Source organism: Poecilia reticulata, chromosome 2, assembly GCF_904066995.2.
Source record: "Poecilia reticulata chromosome 2, P_reticulata-male-v2, whole genome shotgun sequence".
In the NCBI taxonomy this organism is placed as follows: Eukaryota; Metazoa; Chordata; class Actinopteri; order Cyprinodontiformes; family Poeciliidae; genus Poecilia; species Poecilia reticulata.
This window is the reverse complement of record NC_088831.1, coordinates 12,037,663-12,050,124: the sequence shown is the minus strand read 5'-3', so window position 1 is coordinate 12,050,124 and position 12,462 is coordinate 12,037,663. Positions and strand designations below refer to the sequence as shown.

The 12,462-nt window shown below is 40.3% G+C and overlaps 1 protein-coding gene across 8 annotated transcripts in view; it reads left to right on the top strand.

Moving 5' to 3' along the window:
- Nucleotides 1–12,434, top strand: part of LOC103460834 (FERM, ARHGEF and pleckstrin domain-containing protein 1-like) — a 45,490-nt gene extending 33,056 nt beyond the window's left edge. For 4 of the 8 annotated variants that reach the window (XM_081597515.1, XM_081597518.1, XM_081597532.1 and 1 more), the window contains exons 14-27: nt 4,395–4,597; nt 4,967–5,056; nt 6,325–6,458; nt 6,682–6,763; nt 6,836–6,897; nt 7,184–7,359; nt 7,439–7,719; nt 8,355–8,444; nt 8,538–8,620; nt 9,951–10,063; nt 10,138–10,298; nt 10,728–10,835; nt 10,905–11,056; nt 11,869–12,434. In XM_081597515.1, the coding sequence (XP_081453641.1) occupies nt 4,395–4,597; nt 4,967–5,056; nt 6,325–6,458; nt 6,682–6,763; nt 6,836–6,897; nt 7,184–7,359; nt 7,439–7,719; nt 8,355–8,444; nt 8,538–8,620; nt 9,951–10,063; nt 10,138–10,298; nt 10,728–10,835; nt 10,905–11,056; nt 11,869–11,944 (1,811 nt within the window). In that variant the 3' untranslated portion in view covers nt 11,945–12,434. Of the gene's footprint in view, nt 1–4,394; nt 4,598–4,966; nt 5,057–6,324; nt 6,459–6,681; nt 6,764–6,835; nt 6,898–7,183; nt 7,360–7,438; nt 7,720–8,354; nt 8,445–8,537; nt 8,621–9,950; nt 10,064–10,137; nt 10,299–10,436; nt 10,582–10,727; nt 10,836–10,904; nt 11,057–11,868 lie in introns of those variants that run through there. The other 4 variants (XM_081597540.1, XM_081597522.1, XR_014083999.1 and 1 more) reach the window with 3 other exon arrangements.
- The last annotated feature ends 28 nt before the right edge of the window (nt 12,435–12,462 follow it).

Below are 12,462 nucleotides of genomic sequence, written 5' to 3'. Positions count from 1 at the left end.
TTATATTTATATCGGTTTCTTCTGTGTAGCAGGAATGTTAGGTTTGTTGATTTTTAGCTGATAAATTTCTTGACTTGTTGAGGAGAAACTGATTTATCTAGGGGCGTTGATTTTTCTCTGACGTTTGACATGAATCTCTTTCTGTGTCCATGTTTGTGGCTTGAAATAAAACCGTAGAGTTTGACTTTGTATTGTGCAATAGCAGTTTTCCTTAGAGGTTTTTATTGGGGCGTTAGAGAGGGACCGTTGTGAGCAGCTCAGTTTATTTAAAGAAATGGTTGATCTTAATTATAGCCCTGTTTAATTGTATATGTTTTCCCAGAGAATGGGTTGTATTTTAGTGTTTAAAGTGGCAGGGGAGGTCCTTTTGAGCACTTTTTGTTCATTATTACAGATTACATTAACTCTGATATGGATGTTTGCTCAGGAGATCTGTTAAAGGTGTTTTTCCACCTGTTACGCAGCATTTATTAGATTTTATTAGAAAAATCTAAAAACCCAAAAGCTGCAATAATGAGGTCGTATAAGTGTGCACATCCATAAACTAATACTTTTTGATATCCTAAAAGTTGCATAAAACAATTGGTGTAAGGATTTGCACACTTATATTTTCCTCTAACAGATTTTTTTCCTGTTAATTTGTGCTGGTTGCATTAAAGGAGGGGGAAGTATTTTTCATGTTTTTTAGCACTGGTGTGAAGACTTTAGAGAACTGCACCCTTATTTTATACGTATCCTCGACTGAGATTGATTAGCTGTGAATTGAAAACAGTCAGGTTTTGTGATATATTTTCTGTTTCTCCTTCACATCTCTGTTTTCCTCACTGTAACTCAACAGCACCACCCACAGCTGTCTGCTTGTGCTTGGCTCGGCCCCTGGCATGAACTCCACACTCTGCAATTAAATCTGAATGTTACCTTTCACTCAGTCCAGCTGCTCTTTCCTCACCTCTTAAACTGCAGCTTATGGAGGCTCCTCATCTCCATCTGTCATTCGTTGCCCGTTCGGCTTCCTGTTCTCCACTTTTATTTTTGCTCTCGCTGGAACAAGCAAATTCAGCTCCAGCCAGCATTTCACACCAATTTAAGGTTATTTTTGCTTCATATTGTTCACGAATGTACTGCTTCAAATCTGATTGGGTTAAATGTGGAAGATGTTCGACTTTTTTCCTGCTTTTTCTGAAAAAAAAAAAGAACAACTTTCTGCTTTGAAATGCACTGTTTGTTTTTTAGCATTTCCTTTCTGTTTCTATGAATGCATGTTAACCAGGCTGGAAAAGTGTCACTTTACTGCTTTTTGCTCACTTTGTGTGTGTGTGTGTTGAGGGGTTCACAATGGTTCACAATGTTTGAGATGCAGGTGATGCAGTCAAACATATCACCAAGCACATGCTCTTTACGTTTTGTTTTTCTTAATTTTCAGAGTTGTGCCTTTCAATCTCTTTCCCCTCCCGAGTGAATCACCTGCACTGCGTTTATTTCAAACATTCAGAAATCCGTTGTGTTTTGGATTTGTGCGACTTTGCTCCAGTTTTCTTGTAAACAGAGTGGGAGGGTGAAGACAGACAGACCAGCGAAGTTCATAATAATGCAATTATGTAAGTGCACAGAAGATATATTTGAGAAACGAGGCGTTTATGTTGTCAGATGCAGAAGTCTGCGTGTTGTCAGAGCTTGAAAACATGTATAAACACAGGGATACTGGAGCCGAGTCACACACTGTGCCGTCTTACACTTTGCCTGTTTCATATTTGCATTTGCTACCACTCAATCCCACTGATGCTTCTTCTTTGTCATTTTAATGAAACTGAATGTACAGTGTACAGTAACTGTCATGGCACATTAGGGCTATTTTAGGTTGAAAGAAATCTTGGAGCTGCAGGATGTGTTTTTCTGCCATATTTTTTCTTAATAAATTCGCTTTTGCCTCATAATAAATTTGATACATCTAGAAAAATTATCAATTGTTTTTTTAATACTAACCACTTCCACTGGCTCTGGATTTTCTTTTAACTACCTAAAAGGCCTTTCAAATGTCCTGACATTGTAACAGGCTACTATTTGTATTCATGCTGTAATTTGTTTGTTTATAGACTTAATCCAAACCAAATTTGTTAGTTTTACACTTTAATACTAAACTTATTCTTTATTCTTGTTATAATTACATAGTTGTCCTGATATTTGGTGAATAAAGGGAATAGATTGATCTTCTAGGAGTGAAAAAGCAGCATTAGATATGGGATACCAGCCAATGCTAACAGCCAGTTAGCTTAGCTTAACTAATTTAGCTTAGCTGAAAAGAGATGATAAATATAAAATTATCAGTTTACAAAGAATTAAAGTTAAAAGTGCAATGTTTTTTTAATGGAAGCAGGAATATTTTGGTTATTTTGCAATTTGTTTTAATTTTTTAACTACACCTTACACTGGTTACTTCTTCCTGCAGCATTTAGCTTAGCGTAGCAATATTTGTTGAATGTCCATGGGGTTTTTTCTTGTCAAATATTTGAAAATAACTAAATTTAAGTCTTTTATTGTCACTATAAGAACTGTTATATAAAATTGTAGCGTTATTGAAACCAAAACTTTGTAAAAATTCTCAATCCAGTCCTTTCGTAAGCTTAGCTAACTGGCTAACAAAGCTACGCTAATGGTATCACCCAGAAAGTATACCAGTTATTCTCAGTATATTGAACGAATATCTTGAAATAAAGCTCATAAAAATGTGAAAAATGGAGTATTAGAATTAAACCTGCATGTTTTTATGCTGCTAGCTGCCGACTTTTGAAAAGACGTTAGCTAGCCTTGCCGTGTTGCTGCTAACTAAAACATTAGCGACTGCTCCTGTTTGCATGTTTATTTTCTACTTTTAAAGCTGACTAAATCACCAAAAACCTAAAAAACTGCCTAAATCTTAATGATCGTTTTCTGATAAATATGTACAGTTTCACTCGTTTTCTATCACTTTTGCAACGCTGTTCCTTCACATCTATCGCCAAACTCTTGCTGGATGTTTTATTTGTTGCTTCTATGACTTTTCCTCCTTTCTTTCCTTCATTCGTCTCACTTTTTAATCTGTTTGTGGTGCACTAGTGTTAATAAAAGAACATTGTTTAACATAAAAAGGGACTCCAGAGTTCTGTTTGAACTGTGATCTCCTCCCCCTGTGTTGCATTGTGGTAGATGTAGTCTTCCTGTTAGCATGTGTGTGTCGTGTCGAGTTATTTGTCCATGGAGTTTTTTTTCTCATAGCACCGCCGCATAGATCTGCACTCACTGGTTGCAATGGTTTTACCCATGATGCAGTTTGATGTATAGCAGTGGAAACTTTGCAGAACTGGGCAAGTATACAGTCGAATTTAGAATCATGTAGTTTAGTAGTAGTAGCAGTAGTATTAGTACTAGTATTTGTAGCTGGTTTCTACGGTTTAATGGGAGAAGTTTGTGTAACGCTAGTATTTCATTGTGACATGCATATTTCAGATTCCCCACTAAGACTCAATTTGGCGTTTCAGAACCCCGCTATGCCCTGACCTACTTCCATTTGCTACACATTGCATGACTGAACATCATTACGTTTCTCTTGGAAGTTGAGCTTAATGCTAAAAATTAATTCTCTGTCATGTTTTGTTTTAGTAGATGTAATTTATTCGGGGTTCCTACGCAATCTGGAACTGGGTTTTAGTATTTTCCAGTTTGGATAATTGTGGAAAAAGAAGTGTGCAGAAAAATATTTGGATTTCCAGATTTTATTGTTTTATTTATTTTTATTCTCTACTTCCTTGTTTTATTCCCTCCTATCTCTTCCCTTCCTTTATTCCATATTTCTTCTTGTGCCCTTTTTATTTTTGTTTCCTTAATTCCTTTCCTAAGTTATCCTTTTTTACTCGTCTCCTTCCTCACTTTCTTCCTTCGTTCCCTCAACCTAAGTTTCCTACATCCTTCCTTCCTTCCTTCCTTCCTTCCTTCCTTCCTTCCTTCCTTCCTTCCTTCCTTCCTTCCTTCCTTCCTTCCTTCCTTCCTTCCTTCCTTCCTTCCTTCCTTCCTTCCTTCCTTCCTTCCTTCCTTCCTTCCTTCCTTCCTTCCTTCCTTCCTTCCTTCCTTCCTTCCTTCCTTCCTTCCTTCCTTCCAATTATTTGTAATAACTTGATGGCAAGCGTTAATATTTAATATTTTTAAATTAATGTAAAGGATGGAAAACTATGGAAAATTGAGTTTAAAATGTGTAGGAACCCACATTATGGAGATGCTTTCAATTAGAAAATAGTTTTAAAAATTAATACTTTTATCTAGAATCTAGAAAACCAAATGTTCACCAAATTCAAAATAAAACTGAACTTTAATTTCATTTTCACACAATCTCCCCGTTTGTGTTTTCCATTCCTGACGTTCAGACGGCTCCGATTCCAAGGAATCTCCACAGGAAAGGCTGGTTCCGAACGGCGGCGGCCCAGGGGAGGACCAGAACAGGGGCGTCACCAGCATGACAGATGTGTATCAGATTCCGGGGGGTCAGCCACTTTCGCCGCTCACCAGCCCGCTGCTCATCGAGGCCGGATACGTCCGCCATGACGACGAAGAGGAGGCGAGGAGGAAGGTGTGCTTATAGTGGAAAACCAAAGAATTTGATTGGATGAATGAAAAAGAAGAAAATTAGCAAAATGCCTGCAAATCTGCTCCCAGTTGTTTTATAATTTATCTACAACAAAAAGCAGAGAATAAGGTTGAAATAAATAAACACCTCGCAGCATGATACTGCCACCACCATGCTGAATGTTTTTATTTTAAATTTAAAGGTTTTCATAGTCGTGGGAAGAAGAGACTGATAATTTCAGTTTTTTATTTGTAGAACATTTTAAAAAAGATTCACAATTTTCTTCCTACTAATGATCTATGTAGCTGTGATCTCTGTAGAGTTGGTGATGATCTGTGTAGATGTAGATGTGCTGTGTGTGCTTGTGTCCAGAAGTTTCCCACAGACAAAGCGTACTTCATGGCCAAAGAGCTGCTGACCACAGAGCGGACGTTCCTCAAGGACCTGCAGGTGATCACTGAGGTGAGAACTGCTTCCTGGTTTTAGCTGCGACACGTCGTCGCTTCATCGGCTCTGATGGACGAATTCCTCAAACGGTTCGGCCAAACGGCTCTGATAAATCTGGAATCTGATTGGAGGATTTTCCACATCTGTTAAAGTGGAAAAAGAAAAGAAAAGAGGAGTGGAATGCTGTCAGATATAACTAAATGTTCTCTTCATCATTTCCTTCCTTTTTCTTTTCTTCCAACATTTTTTCTCCCCTTTCTTGTTGTCTTCATGTTCTTTCTTGTTTCCTTCCTTCCATCTGCCATATTGTCTTCCTTGTTTGTCTTTTCCATTCTTCTTTCCAAGCTGCTCGTTTGTCTTTGTATCCCTTCTTTGATTTTACTTTTTCCTGCATTTCTTTCTTCTATTTCTTTTGTTGCCCCTTGTTTTTCTTTCTCTTTTTGTTTGCTTTCCTTTTGTTCTTTCTTTCTCTTTTCCTTCATTTTTCTTTTGTTCTTGTTTTCAGTTTTTTTTGTCTTTTTTCAGTTTTTTTTCTTCATCTCCATCTTTTCTTTTCTTTCTTTCTTCCTTCCTCTGTTTTTCTTCTTTTCTCTTTATCATTCATTCTTTTTAAATATCTAGTTTTTTTTTATGTAAATCCCGACTGGAGACTTTGTTTTCTGAGACCTTTAAACTTTGACCTTTAACCCGTCCTTGCAGCAGCACTTCGGTTTCTCTGCAGGTTTTAAACTTTGTTCAAATCTCTCTCTTTTTTTCCCCCTCCTTTCTGTTTCTGCATATAAAAATAAATCGTCTGCATAATAAATCTCCCCACTAGAGGGCAGTGCAGAGTGGGTTGCATAGTTTTACTCTTCTGTTTTTAACTAAAGTAACTTCAGGTTCAGGCTCCTGCTCTGAATCCATCATGACCTCTGACCTTTCCTGTGGTGAAAATCTCTCTGTTCACATTTTTCTTCTATTTTTCCTGTTTGACTTTAGTTTTCTGTTGGAAGTGGAAGGAAAGCAAGCTGGATGACCTCTTGACCTTTCTCTGCTCCCTCCCTCCCTTTCCTCACTTCTTTCTTTCCTTCCGTTTTTGTTCCTCATCTCCTTCCTCCTTGTGTTTCTTGTGTCCTCCTTCCTTCGTTGGTGTTTTTATTTTATAACCATAACATACTGAGAATTCTGGGAAATTGAGTCTGGAGAATATTTTCAGTTAATGTGTCAAAGGTCTCGTCTTATTTTACCATTTCATGCTAATTTAGCTAATTTCCTCTCTGCTGTGTGTCTTCTTCTGTCCCCAGTTCTTCCAGAAAGCTGCAGGGAAAGATGAAGCCTTTCCAGATGCCGTTAAGAACCTGATCTCTTCCCACTACGATCCCGTCTACAGGTTTCACCAGGGATTCCTCAAAGAGACGGAACAGCGGCTGGCTCAGTGGTGAGCTCTCTTCTTCTACTGTTCTCCTCCTACAGAGGGATATAAACTTTATTTTGGTTCATAAGTAGTCCTCATTTCCTTAAATTCCTGCTTTCTTGTGTCTGGAAGTCTGTAAGGTGAAGTTTTCCACCTCTGTGTGTGTGAACTTTGGTTCAGCCTGCCCTCTAGTGGAGATTACATGCAACTGCACATGAATCAATAATAAATGCTCTTCCTCCTGCAGGGAGGGTCGGTCCAACGCTCACATCAAAGGAGATTACCAACGAATTGGAGACGTTTTACTGAAGAACATTCAGGGTTTGAGGGTGAGAGTTCGTCTGGATTTCCTCCCAGATTGTGGCGATTGCAGATCTAATTGCTTCCTTTTGTTCCTGCAGCAGCTGACGGTTCATCTGCAGAAGCATTCAGAGTGCCTGGTGGAGCTGGAGCGAGCTTGTAGGTAAGGTCAGAGTTCAACTGGAACGCAGCATAAGAGCAGCTCTGAAGTTGGGAGGTTTTGTGGATTTTAAACATACTGGTCAGGCACCAGTCTGACCTGTTTAAATTGGATCTATTGTGCAAAATTCACATTTTGCATGTTCTTTCTTCCATTTTTGTTTCTACTGCTTCTAATAAGTTGATATCTTTTGTGTCTGGAAAACCTCCCTGTTGTTGAGTCTGCCGTTGCCTAGCAACCCCAGTGTAGCTCAGGGCTTACCAGGCGTTAAGTCTGAGTGTGTGTCCAGGTCGAGTCGTAAGGTGGAGGCCGTGTGCAGGGACTTTGAGCAGCAGAGGGTTTGCTACCTGCCGCTCTACATCTTCCTGCTGCGGCCGCTGCACCGCCTGCTGCACTACAAGCTGATCCTGGAGAGGCTCTGCAAGCACTACCCGCCCACCCACGACGACTTCAGGGACAGCAGAGGTGAGTGGCCTGGTTTGGTCTCCGCCCGCCTTTTCCCCGCCGTCACCCCTCTAAAACCCGGCCGCCCCCGTTCCTCCAGCCGCCCTGGCAGAGATCTCGGAGACGGCGCTGCAGCTTCAGGGCATCATGATGAAGATGGAGAACTTCCAGAAGCTGCTGGAGCTGAGGAAGGATCTGACCGGCGTGGAGAACCTCGTCACGCCTGGCAGGGTGCGTCTTCCTCCACGCTGTCGCCTCCTCAGGTCTGCTGGAGTCCGGCTGACGGGTCGTGTTTGTGTTTGTGACCTGCAGGAGTTCATCAGGCTGGGCTGCCTCAGCAAGCTGTCAGGGAAAGGTCTGCAGCAGAGGATGTTCTTCCTGGTACCAATCACAGCTCCTCTCAGTTTACACTGCAGCTCCTGAAAACTAAACACTGGGATATTTACAGACCTCAGTACCAAAACCAAGTAGCTTTTCTTCTCATCTTTTTCCTTCCTTTCCTTCTCCCCCCAGTTTCTTCATTCCTCCCTCATCTTTTTTCCTACATCCATTACTTGTTACATTTTTCTTTTCTACCTTTCAGCATCTGTTTGTGGTGTTTCCTTTTTCTTTTTCTCTTTCCTTTTGTTTCATTTCCATCTTTGTCCATTTCATCTTTCCTTTTCTGTAGTTCCTTTCTGACATGTCATTCCTTCTTTCTTTCCTCCTTCCATTTTTCATTCTTGTCCTTTTTCCCTTCCTTTTCTCAATCTTTCTCTTTCCTTCTTTCTTTTGTTCCTTGTTTTCTTTCATTCCTTTCATCCTTCTTGTGCCCTTCCTTCCCTTTCTTTCCTTCCTATTTCATTTTCTTCTTTTTGTCTCCTTCCTCCTTTCCTTCTCCCTGGTCTCTAGACGTCTCTTTCATACATTCAAAGTTAACTTTTGTATTAAATTTGTCTAAAATCTAATTAAATGTCAGATAAATCTTGTATTTTACACGATGCCGTGTAGGAATGTTGTCCTTCTGCTTCCTCCAGTTCAGTGATTGTCTGATGTACACCAGTCGAGGAACGACTCCGTCCAACCAGTTTAAGGTCCATGGTCAGCTGCCGCTGTACGGCATGACGGTGTGTGATCAATAATAAGATCAAAATAACAATTATTGATCAGATTCAAATCTATTGAGTGTTTTTTCATTCATTTCTGCTTCTGTTCTTCAGATCAGAGAAAGTGAGGAGGAGTGGGGCGTCCCTCATTCGTTTACGCTCTTTGGACAGCGGCAGTCTGTGGTGGTGGCGGCCAGGTGAGGAAAACGACATATCTCAGCCGTTTTTATTCCTCCAGAGGCTTAAAAATAAGATTCTTTTTTTATTACACATCTTGTTTTATTTTGTTAAAGAGAAAAACGAATGACAGAAAATATTTTTCATAAAGTGGCTTTTATTTCATTCATTCAGTCGTTGAGCTGATCCTTTCCAATCTGATTCTTATGAGTTAAAATTTGAAATGACAACTTCACAAGATGCTCAACGTTTATCATTTTATTTTTTATTTTTCATCCTGGTGTTTTCCTAAAACTATGACTTCATTCTGGTGATCTTAGCACTTTATTCTCATATTATCTCTCGTTTTACTAAAACTGTGTTCTTGTAATACTGTGACTTTATTCTTGGAATTAAAAAAATAAATAAAGAATGATCCTAAAATCATGTCATCGAATCGATGAGAATTCAAAGTCCACATAAACAGAAGTTGCAAAAATCTTACCAAGTATTTTTGGTTGATTTTCTAGTGAAAATATCTTAATACATTCTAAATACGACAAAACAAACTAAAGGAGCTTGTTTTAACTCAATCATTTCTTAAAATTGAGAAAGAATTACTTGCAGATTCTTTCACTTAGAAAACGACATTTTTAGCATTTATGAGTGAAATAATCGGCCAGTGGAACTAGTACTTTTTTTTATCAATATCCTCCCAACTTCCAGGAAAAAATATTGTCCAATCACCATTTTTTAAAATCCTACAGTCTTTGTAAGGTAATAAAAGGTTTTATGCACTTACTTTGTCTCTTCCCATAAAATGTGTTATTACTGATAAATGGCATTTTTATTAATTAGAAAAAGGTACGTACAAAAGTCCCACCCATTCACATGTGGTACCATTGAAAAGCCCTACATGTCCTCTCCAGATACCAAAAGGAATTAATTCAGTAGAAGGCAGGGGGTGGGCGATATTCAAGTTTAGAAATGTCCTCTACAGAGGACAAAAATGAACTACTGGTAGTCAGGAGTAATTATTAAGTAATTATTTACTTAAAACAAGCTCCTAATATCTGCAGAAAACTTAGTTGTCACTTAGTTTTGTCTTATTTCAAGTGTATTAAGATACTTGCACTAGAAATTTGACCAAGAATACTTGGTATGATTTTTGTTTTTGCAGTGCAATATGTCGGCCAATCTGAACTATGAAGGAGTGCATTGGTGGGAAAAAAAAAATCCCAAAATTACATCTTTAAAAGTCCAGTTTTTTGCCCAAACTGCTCTTGAGTTTGGGCAAGAGCAGTTTGGGCAGAGTCAGAGATTTAGACGTCATGTTTGTTTGTTTGTTTGTTTGTTTGTTTGTTCCTGCAGTTGTGCTGCAGAGATGGAGCGCTGGGTGGAGGACATCAGGATGGCAATCGACCTGGCAGAACAGAGCAGCAGCCCAAACGCCGAGCTGCTGTCCACCAGTCCACCCGACACCAGTAAGATGCTCCCAGTAGACCAGCAGTCAAACTGGTTCCAACACCCGTCCAGACGGCATGTCTTTGTCCTTCAGAGCCTTTGGAGGACGCTGGAGCCGAGCTGGAGTCGGAAGAGGAGCTCTGCGGCTCGCGCTCGTCCCTCGAGCGCCAGAGTCACCGTGGCAACACCACCGTTCACGTCTGCTGGCATCGCAACACCAGCGTGTCCATGGTGGACTTCAGCGTCGCCGTGGAGGTGCTGCTCTGCTGTCGCCGCTCATCTGTGCTTCATTCTGTGTGGTTTTCTGCTCAGCTTGTCTTCTCTTTATCCACCTGTCCTCTTCCACTCCATCTGTGCCTTCATTTGTTTATCTGCTCACGCTGGCATCGGTAGGGCCGGTCAGTGAGTTCATGAGGCCCCGCAGTCTCACCTTGTGGTTTGCAGCCATTCTGTTACTGACATCTGGTGGCGCAGAGAGGTACTGCAGCAGCCGGGAAAGCACTTCTCTGTTTAGAAAGTTGTTCTACAAGTCAAATTGGTGAGAGTTTTGTGAACGTAAAGAGTAGATGGTAATAGAGGCAAGCAGCTTTCCCTTTTTACTCAATTTGTCCAATTTTCTTTTCAAAATTGTGAGCAGGGGTGTTGTTTTAATGAGCTTTGGGCTTCCTGTGCTTGTGTTTGCAGAACCAGCTCTCAGGTAACCTGCTGAGGAAGTTCAAGAACAGCAACGGCTGGCAGAAACTCTGGGTGGTCTTCACTAACTTCAGCCTCTTTTTCTACAAGTCACACCAGGTAAGACGTGCAAACGCGTAACGAAGAGTCGCTCTGGGATTTCTGTAACAATATCTGGCCTTCCTGCAGGATGAGTACCCTCTGGCCAGCCTCCCCCTGCTGGGCTACTCCGTCACCGTCCCAGCCGAGTCCGAGAACATCCACAAAGATTACGTCTTCAAGCTTCACTTTAAATCCCACGTGTACTACTTCAGATCAGAGAGCGAGTACGCCTTTGAACGGTGGGTGTTCACTCAACAAAGAGCAGCGATTTAATCTAGTTTTACCCGAGGAGTGAATGTTTTATTTAAACCACAGAAGACATGAAGTTAGAACTTACAGGGTTCCTACAAAAGGTGGAAATATCAGGAGATCTGAAGTGTTTTCCAAATTTGGAAAAATTCCAGGATCCTTCTTAAGTTCATAAGTAATTTGCTCTAATAAGACATAAAAAATATGCACAGCTCATCATCTGCCCGTCTGCCTATCCACCCGTACATCCACTGACCAATCATTTGCCAATTGGTCCATCAACCCTTCTGTCCATTGGTTAAAACATCCCTCAGCCCATCCACCTACTTGTGGGTCCAAAGGCCCACTATTGGTCATTGGACCAATTGTTGATCCATTGACCATGCTGTCCGTCCTCTTTCCCAATCATCCATCAATGGGCCCATTAATCTTTCCATCAACCCTTCTGTCCTCGTAACAATGCGTAATTGAGCGAATTCTTTTGCCAATGTACCCATTTGTTGAACCCATTGTGTGGCTCATCTCATCCATTGATCTGTATGTGTGTCCATTTACCCATCACTCCATCTACAACCTTCACCTTCCCGTCCTCCCACCCATCAATCAATCTGTTTATTCGCCCATTGACCCAAATATCAATCTGTCCATCCATCAGTCCTTTGCGAAAACGAATACCATTGTAGAATAGGTGTAGTAAATTAACAAATTTTATTTGGGACAATAATTGACCAAGAAATTTGAATTTGGAATATAAACTGATTTCTGTCACAAAACAAGTCGGTTTTCTTCTGTTGGTTCTCAGGTGGATGGAGGTGATCCGCAGCGCCACCTGCTCCGCCAGCCGCCCCCTGCTGAGCTCCAGGAAGGATCTTTACTGATGACTCTGTTGTCTCCACCTCGGCCTTACACAAAACCACAGACTTCTCTTCCAGCGTTTTAAAAATCACTTTTTTACACACCAACACACTCGGAGGTCCTCAAAGTTCCTTTCACACCGTTTATCTTCAATGTTCTTACTTTTTCTGTGCCAAACTGGAAAATATTAGTAGTATTGTCCTTATTTCCACTTTTTTAACTCGACATATTTAGAGCTCCATAAAGCAGATGTGTGGATTAATCATGATGCCATATTAGGACACAGAATCCATGTTTTTCTTTTTGTAATTCCTCTTTGTACAGTATTTTGATAACACTGTGAAAATAGTTTTTTCCTCCTTCGTTTTGTCTTCACTGAAAAGAAACTTCAGACCTGCTTCCAAAGCCGACAGAGATTTCTTCTTTATCGCCTTCTTCCCAGTATTTTTCCAGCTTTCTGGAATCGTTTTGAAAAGTTTGTGTTCATATGAAAAATAAACAAAGCAAATCACAGATTGTCGTGTTTTACATGTAGAGATTG